The sequence below is a fragment of the Dreissena polymorpha genome, chromosome 1, assembly GCF_020536995.1.
Source record: "Dreissena polymorpha isolate Duluth1 chromosome 1, UMN_Dpol_1.0, whole genome shotgun sequence".
Lineage (NCBI taxonomy): Eukaryota > Metazoa > Mollusca > Bivalvia > Myida > Dreissenidae > Dreissena > Dreissena polymorpha.
Window position 1 is genome coordinate 83297620 of NC_068355.1, and position 14993 is coordinate 83312612.

At 36.5% G+C, this 14993-nt stretch overlaps 2 protein-coding genes and 1 long non-coding RNA gene across 3 annotated transcripts; 1 reads left to right on the plus strand and 2 right to left on the minus strand.

Moving 5' to 3' along the window:
* Window positions 1-2217: 2217 nt before the first annotated feature.
* On the minus strand, window positions 2218-4270 carry LOC127838300 (follistatin-like). The gene is made up of 4 exons (XM_052365953.1): window positions 4105-4270; window positions 3647-3752; window positions 2675-2893; window positions 2218-2350 (listed from the first exon to the last, which is right to left on the minus strand). Exons 1-4 carry the CDS (start codon window positions 4211-4213, stop codon window positions 2275-2277), a joined length of 510 nt encoding a protein of 169 aa, XP_052221913.1. The 5' UTR covers window positions 4214-4270; the 3' UTR covers window positions 2218-2274.
* On the plus strand, window positions 4204-6632 carry LOC127838307 (follistatin-like). Its single transcript, XM_052365967.1, has 5 exons — window positions 4204-4283; window positions 4589-4673; window positions 5618-5732; window positions 5948-6157; window positions 6484-6632. The coding sequence occupies exons 2-5, from the start codon at window positions 4631-4633 to the stop codon at window positions 6554-6556; spliced, it is 441 nt and encodes a 146-aa protein (XP_052221927.1). The 5' UTR covers window positions 4204-4283; window positions 4589-4630; the 3' UTR covers window positions 6557-6632.
* A 2983-nt stretch (window positions 6633-9615) lies between these two features.
* On the minus strand, window positions 9616-14132 carry LOC127838314 (uncharacterized). Its single transcript, XR_008029767.1, has 2 exons — window positions 11829-14132; window positions 9616-11786 (listed from the first exon to the last, which is right to left on the minus strand). It is a non-coding gene; the product is annotated as an uncharacterized LOC127838314 (long non-coding RNA).
* Window positions 14133-14993: the final 861 nt, after the last annotated feature.

Sequence of the window (14993 nt, forward strand, 5' to 3'; positions counted from 1 at the left end):
TAGTTTTTCTACCCCTCTAACTATTAAGAGTGGTGTCCCTCAAGGTTCTATTTTGGGCCCTCTCTTGCTTCTTATTTATATAAATGATATTGGGTTATTACTTAACCAATCACACATAGACTTGTGTGCTGATGACTCGACACTATATGCTACAGGGGCCAATCCTTCAGAAATTCATACTAACTTACAAAATGATATTTATTCCATACAAAAATGGTGCATCCTCAATAACATGATGATAAACCCTAATAAATCAAAATGCATGCTTATTGGCTCAAAACAAAAAATAAAAAATATCAACCTCAATCTGAACATAGATAATAATGCTATTGAGAATGTCACTAGCCATAATATTTTAGAACTTTAAATCGATAAAACATCTGCAATGGAAAGTACACATTGATAAAACATGCTCTAAAATAAGCAGTAAATTTTTCTCTGCTAAAAAAGATATCAAATTATCTCACTTTTGATATGAAGAAATTATTTCATAATTCATATATTCTAACCACTTTCGATTACTGTTGTACGATTTGGGGAAACGCTAAAAAAACCAATTTAACAAAAGTGAATATTTTACAAAACGCTCTGCGAAAGTCATTCTACAAAAGCCAAACAGAACACCATCCAAAGAATTGTTTGAACAGCTTAATTGGCTCTCGTTTAATAATAGATGTAAATACCACACGGCAATCTTAATATATAAATGTATAAACAATCAGAATCTAGAATATTTAAATGATATTATAACTTTTTCTCGAAATCACAAATATAACTTAAGATCTGCCACCCATAACGATATGGTTAATACCAAAGCAAATACAGGTTATAAGAAACGAGCTTTTTCATACCATAGCATGAATATCTGGAACAGTATACCAATTGGAATAAGAATGTCATGCTCTATCTCTGCTTTTAAAAGGCAATATAAAGCACATTTATTTAATAATCAATTATATGTCATGTTATTTTCTAATCAATGATATCTCATGTGTGTCTAAAAGACAAAATGTGTGTTATGTATGGATGTAAGAAAATATTTTTTGAATGTTTTTACTTGTTATATACCTATTTGTGTATGTTATTTTAAGAAGGCCACTTTGTAAAAACGTATTGATTCATTTGCATAATATGTATAATGTGTCATTGTCTTATTGTGTATCCTTCTGTAAAAAAAGCTATTATATTATTATTATTATTATTATTATTATTATTATTATTATTATTATTATTATTATTATTATTATTATAAGAGAAGAAACCGATAATATCTTTGTGTAAAACTGCGGAGTTGCCAATTATTCTACAAATGATAGTCCTTCCTAGCGAGTTTGTTTTTAAATCATGTTTAGGTTATATACCGATACATTTTCGGCCATACCTCGAATAGTTCTGCTTCCTTTGTAGTTATTTATAGTGTATGCCTACAATCATGGCGTTATTGATTTCAAACATGTATTTGTTCTATAGGTGGATGCCATGATGTGGCGCCAGGATACAATTTCATGCAACCTCGTGAGACAAAATGAAAATTAAAAACAGACAAGAACAACTTAGTTGAACGAATAACAGAACACAGAGTCCGTGACGCAAATCATGGCGGACAAGGGACATGCTGCTTTGACACAACGACAACAGAAAGATGTTTACAAGACTACGTTTAAGTTAACGTTACAATCGTCTATATTATCTCCACGTTTAGCCACGGCTATTAACGCATCAATATATCCCGGTAAGCATTTGCAGGGTCGAACATGGTCATTTGACTTCGCAAAGAATAGTACACGAAAATGCTATGATCAACAGTAACTGAGTTTTCATATCCAAAGCAATAACACATTTATTTGTAGATAAACAGAAGACATGCTTAAAAATGTTCTGACCTCAATGCGTATTTAACATAATTTCGTGAGGAACCGTCGTTTGTGATTTTGGATGGAAAACACGTGCCGTAAAACTACTGCAATGTATATTGTGTTTTATAAATATCATAGTTATAATATTTTAATGCCACGTTGACCGGGTACCAATGATGACGTCCCACGCAGACGTCATCACATTGTAATCATAATAAAGAGCTGATGACTTTCGTTAAAATCGTCAAACAAGCGATATTTCTAAGTATGAAATTATCGTATTACACAACCTTATAAAAATTATATCGAGCCCTACATATGCGACTAGTTTTCTTGCTCGGTTTCAAGAAAGACAAACGTATACGCTTATTTACAGTTTATTTAGCGCCTGCTACATTCCAAGCTGTGTACGTGAGACCTAGGGTTTCTTGCAAGGCCCGAAGTAGAGCACTTCAAGGTCCCGGTGTGTGCACCGTTCCTTGTCAAACTCGCAACTGAAAGCACAAACATACACGTCTTCTAAAAATACGTTTGGCTTATTATTCTTATATGGCGTAGAAAACGCATGCAGAATCGTTCTTAAATGACTACTCATATGTACCGGTAAATATAGAGCACTTTTTTGCTTCCGTACACTAAAAGTGGTTGCATGAACAAAGTACTCAAAACAAAACACTATTGTCTATTCATATTTTTGAAACAGGAAAGTAAAACTGCCTTTTACCTTACCTACTCCATACTTATTGAAATTAAGTAGGTTTATTAAATATTTGATGACTTAGCACAACAAAGAGTTCCCCGGTGGTCGGTGCACTCACTAGTTCTGGTATGTCCAGTTGTCTGACGCGCACACCTGGTTCGTCTCGGTGGGACAGTTCTGGTGGCTGAGGGCCGTACAGAAGAAGTCTAGCACCGCCTGGTTGCCGTCGACGCCGCTCGCGGGGCGGGGCGTGGTGCTCGACTCCGAGGGCAGGCACGGGCCGTCGTGAAGGATGTGCAGAGAGCTATCCTTGCATTGCGCCTTTGCGAAGTAACACCTGCGCAACGCAGCATACTTATCGATGGGCATGTTTTTACCATTATTTTTTTTATAATTATGCCCCGGATCGAAATATCGGGGTTATATTGTTGTTTGGCCTGTCTGCCTGTTATTCATTCATTGTGTGTCCCAAAACTTTAACTAAAACTTTAACCTTCGTTAAAAATTGGTCATAACTTTTTGAATATTGAAGATAGCAACTTGATATTTGGCTTGCATTTGTATCTCATGAAGCTGCACATTTTGAGTGGTAAAAGATCAAAGTCAAGGTCATCCTTCAAGGTCAAAAGTCAAAAAAATACAATCCAAGGGAAGTAATAATCTTTAAAAGGGAGATAATTTGTAAACCTGCCAAATGTTTTTTTGAGCTTTTATTTCAAAGCGGCGCAATAGGGGGCACTGTATTTCTGACAAACACATCTTTTGTTACTAGAATGTTCTAATCGTACCATATTTTGTTGACGATTTTTATCCCTTACTGCATGAACTAACATATAAGCTAAAACAATATCCCACATACATAAATATAATCGCCATCGTCGTTTGCATCGTCATCATGAAAATTAAATAATGAAACTGTAATACATGAAGAAGATTATAATTTCTATGAAACGTAAACATGATTTTCATGACTAGTATCATATTTTCTTCATAAGCATCATGTGTCGATTGAACATAATAGTCCGATATAGCGAATTCCCTGTGTCTCGAGGACCGTACGTTATACGTCTCTGTGTATACGAAGTGTTACCTGTTTGCGTAGGTGATGCCGTTGGTGCCGCACTCCTGCACGGACACATACGTGGTGCAGTCCAGGTTGCTAACCCAGTCACAGCTGAGCACCTGACCACGCGCACCTGCAACACAACACACACGTGCCCGGTGGTAATTAGTTTGGTATAAAGCAACACCACGGTTTTCACCAAAGGACAGTGATAATCAATCATTATTATAAGCAACGTTTATATTGGCTTTCGGCGAATACATGTATATTACCAAATTAACATAACTGACCAAACTCGGCAAAATCTTTGCTACAATTATGATTTCTATACGTATATAATGTTCAAGAGTGTCGATGTTTAAGCCTGTAGAAATACAATTGTAAGCATCGATAGAGGGACTTCATACTGGCGGAAAGATGCGAATAAGTGTATTTACTATGTAAATCTGTAAATATCGATTTGGATTAAACAAACATAAACTTACCTAACGCTAACAGAGATAGAAGAAATACGTTGATCATTGTTTCGGATAGTTGTAAGAAGAGAGACGACTTGAACGTTATGGCGACGTGATGACTCTGAGATAAGAACATGTGCTAGATGTTCCTTTTGGAGAGCTGTTACATATGCGATAGTCACGTGTTCCTGCCAGAATACAATTAGGTAAATCGTTTAGATTGTAACTAAATTTGCTTTATTATGTGATAACATATTACTTCGTTTAAATTAAGCCGTGTCATGTTTTTATTATGTAATAATTTATGAAGAAATTCTGGCTTCTTAAAGAAGCTGAATAGAAATTAAAAGAATATGCACGAGAACCAACTCACGCCTGCTAAGATACAAAAAAGTTAGTAGGTTCTAGCTGCTAATTTACTCAAAGTTTCATTGTCTTGATATAATATTGCTACCGCAATCTTTGCCTTTTTGGCGGCCTTTGACCTTATCTAAGGACTGTTATTTATCAGACGACACTTGCCATCTCGGACACATCAGAAGCGTCTACAGCCATGAAGGGTCTTCTAGCCATATTTTGCGCCATCTGTCTCAAAGGTTCGTGAAGGCGACTTAACGTAAATTGATTTCTAATTTAAATGTGGTCAAATGTTGCAGTTTTAAACGTTTGAAATTGAACTGTGTCGATTTAAATTTGATTTAATAAATAAATTTAGTATTCGTTTTTATATCTGACACGGTGCGCTTAAGAAACCGAACAAGGGTTTCTTTTATTATTTAAACATGATTTACTTGTAACCAACATATATGTTCCCTTCAATTTAAACAGTACAATATCCTGGTTCTGGAATCCCTTACGATGAAAATGTTGTGTATATGCTGTTGCTGTACAGACCTTTTTTTTTATATAACTACTACTTTGTAAGAACGCAACAAATCTCGGGAATAAAATTCTGTATGACCACAAGCACCATATAGTTTTAGACCGCAAGCGCCACTTTATACACTTTGTGACCGCAAGCACCGATAGTCACTATATGACCGCAAGCACCGGTAAGTCACTTTATGACCGCAAGCACCGGTAAGTCACGTTATGACCGCAAGCAACGGTAAGTCACGTTATGGCCGCAAGCATCTGATAGTCACGTTATGACCGCAAGCACCGGTAAGTCACGTTATTACCGCAAGCACCGGTAAGTCACTTTATGACCGCAAGCATCGGTAAGTCACTTTATGACCGCAAGCACAGGTAAGTCACTTTATGACAGCAAGCACCGACTAGTCACTGTATAACCGCAAGTACCGGGTAGTCACTGTATGACTACACTGTATATCAAGAAGCTGTGTCGTTTGTTGTAACGTACTTTTGGAGCACAACATGATTCTCAAAATAACAGCGGGTCTACAGTAATTTTTAAAAGCATGCTGCTTTAAAATTTCCTCCCTAATATTTTCAATTTTCCAACAGTGAAGCTATTTGCTAAACTCCCTCTAAGTTCTGTTTTGTAAACTACTCACCTGCGCCTGTCTGGTGGCTTCAGGTTGCCTGGCGGAGACGTTCTACAGCTGTTCGTGGATCGCGGTGGACACCGTGGACTGCAGCACGTTCAAAGAGGAGCTCGCCTGCGGTACAAACCTGATCACATACAGGAACAAGTACGAAATACTTCTCACCCCGAGTGTCGTATACTGGGTTCCCGGAGGCTGAACATATTCCATTTTTGTCATTATTCGCGTAATAAGGGTTCTTATGTTAAGTTCATTTGTTCCAGTTTACGCACCAATAGTTAATAATATATAGTATAAATAAACTTTATTTTTATATGTCAATTTAAGGCCTAACTTTCTATGTATGCCCGTCACTGCCACAGGTGCGAGTTCAGTAAGGCCCACTGCCGGAACCCAAACATCAACCTCAAGCACTATGGCGCCTGTGACGCCTCGGACGGCCTCACGACACCAGACCCGGTGAAAGGCGCCGAGCTCGTGTTGGACTTCATGTGCACCAGCCTCAGTCATATGAACTGCCCCGTAGAGGAGGCAAAGGTGTGCGCCAGCAACGGCCGGACCTACCGCAACTAGTAAGTCAACTTATGTATATATATATATTGTTGGATGTTTGACCGTTTGCAACAGTATTTAAGTCATACTACGGCGGTCGTTCGTCGCACAGGACGTTGAACTGATGTGTATTGTACTCCGCGCTTCACAGAAGGGTCGAAAACATTAAGCCAATTACAACTTTACAAATTGATATTTAAGAAAGAAAACGTACGCATCATATATTGACAACTGCTTAAGACCCGCTACAGACGTGCTTGAGATACTATATTTATCTCGTTGGTTGCTGATACTATATTTATCTCGTTGGTTGCTGATACTATATTTATCTCGTTGGTTGTTTCAGTTGCGAGTACGAGAAGGCGAAGTGCACACACCGCGACATCTCAGTGGTCTCATACGGTGACTGTACCCCGTGAAGACGCCCTACTACACAACAGACCTTATACATTTCTTGTATTTGATTCAACTCAATACTAACAGACACGGTCAATACGCATGTGTTATGTTCAATCCCATCGCCATAACAGATCTGTATGGCATTTTCAATGAAAGTAGACTTGTTTCGTTATGTTTGTTCCGCAGTTCTACAGATCTTTAAATGAATTGATCATGGCTAGAAAGCTGCATATAATAGATTACTTAGATTTTGAACAAGATTTCGCACACAACAAAGCATTACGAAAGCGCGAAGAAAAAGTACGATGCTAAATGTTAAATATAAATACGTTTCAGGATGAGTCATTGATATGGTTTGGAAATTTGGAACAGGTTTGTCAATGAATTCACATTAAGTACCAATACAAAATTATAGCAGCAAAAAGTCCATATAATTTAAGGATCAACGGACCGAAGTTACCACTTTACAAGGAGACGACATGATGTTAAATAGGGAATCACTTATAGGCCTGCAACTAACAGGCTTTCGTTGACAACACTTGTAAGGGAGAAAGTTCACAAAGATTAAAAGGCTCACATCGAGCCAGTTTCTGCAACACACGTGTATATGATCGGGATTTAACAGTAACTTATACAAACATGGATCATAAACAATTGCATCATGCTTATTGCAAGCATATGAGTCGCGTTATGAGAAAACTGGGCTAAATGCATGTGCGTAAAGTGTCGTCCCAGATTAGCCTGTGCAGTCCGCACAGGCTAATCAGGGACGACACTTTCCCCTTTTATGGTATTTTTAGTTTCAAGGAAGTCTCTCCTTACCGAAAATCAAGTGTAGACGGAAAGTGTCGTCCCTGATTAGACTGTGCGGACTGCACAGGCTAATCATGGATGACACTTTACGCACATGCATTAAGCCCAGTTTTCTTAGAACAAGGCTCATATTTAATTTTGATACACATTTTCTACATTGCTAGCAATATAAACAGGCGCAGGCTGAATGTAAACTTTCTTTTATCAATATTGAATGTTTAGAAATGCACAGGAATACGCAGGCAATTACTTTAAAATACATTCTTATTCCCATGTAAAATTATCAATGACATTTCAAAACATCCGGGCCTGAGTGCCACCTCGGAAGTTGCATTGGCTCATTTATTATTGCATCTCAAACATGAGGGTCTGAACGGCCCAAAGTCGCTCACTTGAGATAACAAGATATTATTGGGACAAATCTTCTGACAAAGTTTCATGAAGATCGGAAAATAAAGGTGGCCTCTAGAGTGTTAACAATGTTTTACTATAGCCATTTAAGGAAAAATGCCTTTCAAGATATTATTGGGATGAATCTTCTGACCAAGTTTCATGAAGAATGGAAATTTAGGCCTCTAGAGTGTTAACAATATTTTACTACAGCCATATATAGCCATACAAGGCAAAATGCCCCGCTCCTTGGCAGCCATTTTTTTCAAGCAAAGGTTACCATTTTTGAACTCATCCAAGATATCATTGGAAAAAATCTTCTGAGCAAGTTTCATGAAGATCGGAAAATAAATGTGGACTCTAGGGTGTTAACAAGGTTTTACTATAGCCATATTAGGAAAAATGCCCCGCCCCCTGGCAGCCATGTTTTTCAACCAACCAGCATCATTTTCGAACTCGTCCAAGATATTATTGGGATGAATCTTCTGACCAAGTTTCATAAAGATCAGACAATAAATGTGGCCTCTAGTGTTAGCAAGATTTTACTATAGCCATATTAGGAAAAATGCCCTGCCCCTTGGCAGCCATGTTTTTCAAGCAAACGTAACCATTTTCGAACTCAACCGTCATATCCAGAAAACACATGTTCTGACCAAATTTCATGAAGATTAGACCAAAAATGTGACTTCTAGAGTTTTCACATGTTTTCACTATATACATATAGAGAAAACTGCCCCGCCCACTGGCGGCCATGTTTTATCACCGATCTGGACCATTTTCAAACTCGTCCGAGATCTCAATAAAACCAATGTTTCCACCAAGTTTCATGATGATTGGGCAAATATTGCGACTTCTAGCGTGTTCACAAGGTTTCTCTATAGCCATTTAAGGAATACTGCCCGGCGGCCATGTTTTTCAACGGACTGGAACCATTTTTTAACTAAACCAACATATCATTTAGACAAACATTTTGACAAAGTTACATGAAGATTTGGCATCAAATGTGACTTCTACAGTGTTCACAAGGTTTTTCTTTTTTTGACCTAGTGACCTAGTTTTTAACCCAGCATGACCCAGTTTCGAACTCAGTCGAGGTATCAATGGGACAAATGTTCTGACCAAGTTTCATGAAGATCGGACAATAAATGTGGCCTCTAATGTGTTCACAAGGCAAAATGTTGACGACGCACGACGGACAAAAGCTCAGGTGAGCTAAAAAGTGGTGGCGTGCGTGATTAACGGCCGTGAGACTGGTGTTTAAAGTAAATAAGATTAGTCAACACATTTTGAGGAAAAAAAACAACAATTAATAGATTTATTTTGATCTCGTCTTAAGGCCCTTTTCTTGTTTGCAATTTGAGGTGCTAATAGTAAGTATAGAAACTGCTTATACCAAATACTTATCAATAAACATGTATATTGATAAGTTATTGCTTATACTATACTGGTGTATCAAAGTATTTTTTTAGCATTTCCATCGGCTATATTTGGTTTATGACATAACATGATGCATATGCAAAATGTGATCAATATGCATATACATATATTTTTATAAAATTGGAATGAAATGACACTTTTTGTCAGGTCCTATCATAGAAATGTGCTTTATTAAGATATGTGCAACAATTTAATGAGTTTTGTCCTTGACGCACAGTGTTTGATAACAACAATTTATAGCCTGTCACGATTGGCAAAATGTTAAGTGTAAGCAGTGGTTATACAAAGTATACTCAGTCAAAATGCAATCCTAAAAATGGCCATAAAAAGACCCAAATATAGAAAAATAAAATTAATAATTGTAGTAAGAAGGAAGAGCAGTTAGCACGTTATACAATTGTTAGTGCAATAAGTGTAAATAACAAAAACAGACCGTACAAACATGTTATTTATGTTTATTTTAATTTCTTAAATACTAAACATGTTATGGCTATAGATTTTATTAATACTTTTAATAAAAACATAAACACAGTATGTGGCATAAACGTCATACAGCAACAAAACACATCAACATCATGCAGCAACAAAAATAGTTTAGCAGAAAAATAATATTAGATAAAACACAATAATACATAATACAAAGATGGATCAGACTTGACACAACAGCCTATAAGTAATACTATAATGTACATATTTAGAGAAAAAAAAACAACATCAGATGTATATGTAAACTATGATAATGTTCTGCATATCATAAAGCAGTTAATTCTAGACGGAAGGAATCATAGTTTTTAATTTACGTATTCCAAATGTCTCCTTGCATAAATGGTCTAGACTATTTTGCAACAACACCATTAGACAAAGAACCATACTTGTTGGTACATGTACAGACAAAATGCATAGCAACATGTGAAATAGGATTTTATCATTATTTAGCAGTTCCTGATATCGAATCTATGTTTATTAATTCTGCAAGATACTTTCTGATTTATTTGTCTGACATCTTGTATATTTTATTTTTTACATGTTATTAGATATATAACACTGTGTGAAGTACATTTCTCATCATATTGTAAATCATGTGATGAACCAGTAATACTGGGGTAATACTATTTTAATTTTAATTTTCGAAATATTGTACGAAATATTTGTTCATTTTGAGTGTTAAAGGGCATTTAAACCTAAATTTTAAATTGCATACAATATAAAGAAGTGAAACTCCAGCTGCTGGAGCAGTATTGAATTTTCATTAAAAACAATTAGTTGGTCCTTTATTTAAGGCAAGTGACCGATTGCCCAAACAGTACAAAACAGCACAATACAGCACAATACAAACCAACATAAACACAAAATATGAATAAAGCTGGGGTCACCGCCTTGGAACGGTCAATGCAAAGCATTGGGGGTTTAAACCTGGTTATAGAGCGCTCAACCTCACACTTGGCCCAGCAATATTCATAATACATTTAAGTGTAAATAAAATTTAACGTCATAGCATTGTAACTCAAATTAAACAATAATAAAAGGGAATTAAAACGCATTCAATTTAATTACTATTTAATTACTCAATTGCATTGAAGATACAAGAGTAACAGAGTTACAACTTTTTGACGAACGATCAAATAAAACTATTAACGCCATAAAAAGACTTTTACAAGTACAAAAGGTGGCATGATCATTTTAAAAAAGCTGTTCAAAGTTATAGGTTCTACTCAGCGACTGTTTATAAAGAACGTTAAAAACCCACATGTAAACTTCTTTTTCAATATATTTCGTAGATAAAATGATATGGAGTTTGTTCTATTATGAAATGTTCTACTATGAAATAGACTATAGCCACCACTATTTATATTGTGAAACAGACTACGGCTCCCGCCAACGTTAACCCTGTACCCTGTTTTCTGATGCCGCACTTCTATATTAAACGTCTTAGCAGAAGCACGTGTTGTGTTGCTATTAACATTAGTTAATACTCATTAGAGTTGACGTTTATATAAGTCATATACACAAAAGTGTCATAATTATAAAACAGAGTTGCTGCAAGCAGACATTCCACTGACGTACAAAGAGCGGCATAATTCTGCAATATTGCAAGTCAATGTTGTGGACCTTGGTCTGAGACCTTATATGATGATCACAAAGACATGATGGAAGTGTAAAATGAATATCTGTATGAGTTACAGAGATGTGTCCTTGTTGCATGCAATCTTTAACTTGAATTTAACTTACAGCAAACCTTAAAAAGAAAAAAGGGGCATAACAATGCTAAAATAATGATGAATATAAATACAGATTCTGAACACATTGGTAATGTTTCAGTTCAATATTTGTACATTTGGAGAAATTGCATCCAAACAAAAACATAAATTATCTAAGTGCAAAAAGTATAATTCTTCAAAATTGCACTTTATGGTAATGACTTCTATTATAATCATGTACACATGTGTAACAAATCAATTGAATTCTGTGAGTAGAAATATTGCTGTGGAGATGTTTTCCCTTTCCTATACCTGTATTACAGAAGCAAATTCTGATAAATTGCAGGTCAGTGTTATGAAACTTAGATAGTGACCTCACCCTGAACATTAATGGGAAGTTTCAGTTGAATACCTGCCGTAGAAACAGTGATTTAGACATGTTTCAGTTGAATACCTGCCATAGAAACAGTGATATAGAGATGTTTCATATTTTCCTCAACCAAAATTATACATACAACAAGCCAATTCGTTGAATTGATATTCCCCGCCAATATGCTTCTGGACACAAAAGTGTTATATTTGACACTCAAAAAAGCATTTTTTCAAGATAAAAAGGGCCATAACTCCTTTATTATCCAATGGTGTACAATGCCATTTGGTATGCATCATCCTCTTATCCATATATATACTCATACCAAGTTTCAATGAAATCCGCCAAAGCACTTACAAGATATGGCTCAGGACACAAAAAAGCATTTTTCCAAGATACAAAGGGCCATTACTCTGTTATTAACAGATGGTGTACATTGCCATTAGGCGTGCATCATCCTCTTATCCATATATATACTCATACCAAGTTTCATTGAAATCCGCAATAGCACTTCCAAGATATGGCTCCGGACACAAAAGTGCTGGACGGACGGAAGGAGGGACGGAAAGACGGATGGACGGACAACGTCAAAACAATATCCCTCCGCCTATGGCGGGGGATAACAAGCAATTTGTTTGTGAAGCACTATGTCCCTATATATTTGAACTCTGACCTTGAATGATGACCTTGACCTTTCACCACTCACAATGTGCAGCTCCATGAGATACACATGCATGCCAAATATCAAGCAGCTATCTTCTATACTGCAAATGTGTACATTAAATTAGCGATTTTGACCCATATATTTGACATTTGACCTTGAAGGATGACCTTGACCTTTCACTACTCAAAATATGCAGCTCTATGAGATACACATGCATGCCAAATATGAAGTTGCTATCTTCAATATTGCAAAAGTTATTGTAAATATTCAAGTTTGCACAAACAAACACACAAACCAACCAACAAATCAACCAACAGACAGGGCAAAAACAATATGTCCCCCACTATAGTGGTGGGGGGCATAAAGATGGGGCATAATTTTCTTATATGCAGTTGTAGAACTTTGTCAGTGACCTCACATAATGTGCTGTCATATGTGTGGCAAGTTGAATAACTGTGGGAGAAACAGTGACATTGAGATGTTGTAAAGTGTTTAAAATTAGTAAGTAGTCATGCTCAGACAATTCTTTGAATAGTGGAGCTAAAAATAACTGACACATGTACTTTGGTGACTGAAAAGAATAAACTACAGGGCTTAAAAAACATTAAAATATTTACAAATTATTATAGTTCCCTTCTTAAGTTGTATTCGCTAATATACATTATGCATGCTGGACTCAAAACCCAATATTTGTACAGATAAGTTATCGCAACGTTTTAACTTTTTTCAGAGAGCCCAATTTCCGCAAATAACAAATAAAAAGTTGATAACTCCCTCATGTTTTACAACTTGTTAAAAAAAACTCTTGAACTAGCATCAAAAACATCACCAAATATTGATTCAGCACCACAACAAACAATATAGAATGTAAAAAACATCACAATAATGAATATTCAAGTAAAGCTTACATCAAACACTTCTTAAAGAGGCATACACAAGCTAAATACAATTGCTGTTCAATAATTGGTTGGGTGTAATATATACAGTTGAAACCTATTAATCTGACTTAACGCTGGGTACCAGGCTGTCAGATGAGGACTCTGCTGGTACCAGTCTGTTAGAGCTCAGCACCAGAGGTCTGGGGTCAGAGACCTGGCTTGGTACAGGAATCCAGCCAAACCTTTCAGCATAGTGCAGGCATTCAAACAAAACCTGGAAAAAGATGTATGGGCCCTGTGAAAAGGGGGCTTAATGCATGTGCGTAAAGTGCCGTACCAGATGAGCCTGTGCAGTCCGCATAGGCTAATGAGGGACAACACTTTCAACTTTAGTCTCTTCTTAGCAAAAATCCAATTCAGCCAGAAAGTGCTGTCCCTGATTAGCCTGTGCAGACTGCACAGTCTAATCTGGGAAGACACTTTACGCATATGAATTAGACCCCTTTTTTACAGAGCACGTCCAAAATGTAATGTATGACAGACTTTCAGACTTAATTGCAACACTTCTGATATAATGTTGTTAGACATAATGAAGATTTAAATAAACTACAAAGGCCGCTGATATGGCTCAGATAACGCAACCTTGGTCACAAGCACATTAACATTCACATTATTTTAATTAACAGTGTCAAAATAAGCTAATATTAAACAAGAGGGCCTGAAAGGCCCAAAGTCGCTCACCTGAGATTCAAAGGAACTGACCTGTTCTGTGCAGCCCAAGATGTCATTAGAACAAAATGTTCTTACCAACTTTCACTTTGGCTAGTGAACACCCTGCCAGCCATGTTTTTCGACAGACCAGAACCATTTTCATACACATCCAAGAAATCATTTAAACAAATATACTGACAAAGTTTCATGAAGATTCATAAGTCCATATGAGGAAAAATGCCCCGCCCACTGGTGGCCATGTTTTTCAACCAGCTAGAACCATTTTCAAACTTGTCCAAAATATCATTTGGACAAATCTTCTGACGAAGTTTCATGATGATCATACAATAACTGCAGCTTCTAGAGTGTTAACAAGGTTTAACTATAGCTATATAAGGAAAAATGCCATGCCCCCTTGGCGGCCATGTTTTTCCACCAACCGGAACCATTTTGGAACTCATCCAAGATATCATTGGGACAAATCATCTGACCAAGTATCATAATGATTGGACAATAAATGTGGCCTCTAGAGTGTTAACAAGGTTTTACAAAAGCATGATATAAAGCCATATTTGGAAAAATGCCTCGCCCCCTGGTGGCCATGTTTTTTAAGCAACGAAACCATTTTCAAACTCATCCAAGATATCATTAGGACAAATCTCCTGACCAAGTTTTATGAAGATCGGAAAATAAATGTGGCCTCTAGAGTGTTAACAAGGTTTTACTATAGCCATAAAAGGAAAAATTAAGCGTCCCCTGGCAGGCATGTTTTTCAACTAACCGAAATCATTTTTTAACTTGTCCAAGATATTATTGGGATGAATCTTCTGACCAAGTTTCATGAAGATCGGACAATTAATGTGGCCGTTAGAGTGTTAACAAGATTTTACTATAGCCATATAAGGAAACATACCACGCCCCTTGGAAGCCATGTTTTTCAAGCAAACGTAACCATTTTCGAACTCATCCAAGATATCATTGAGACCAATCTTCTTA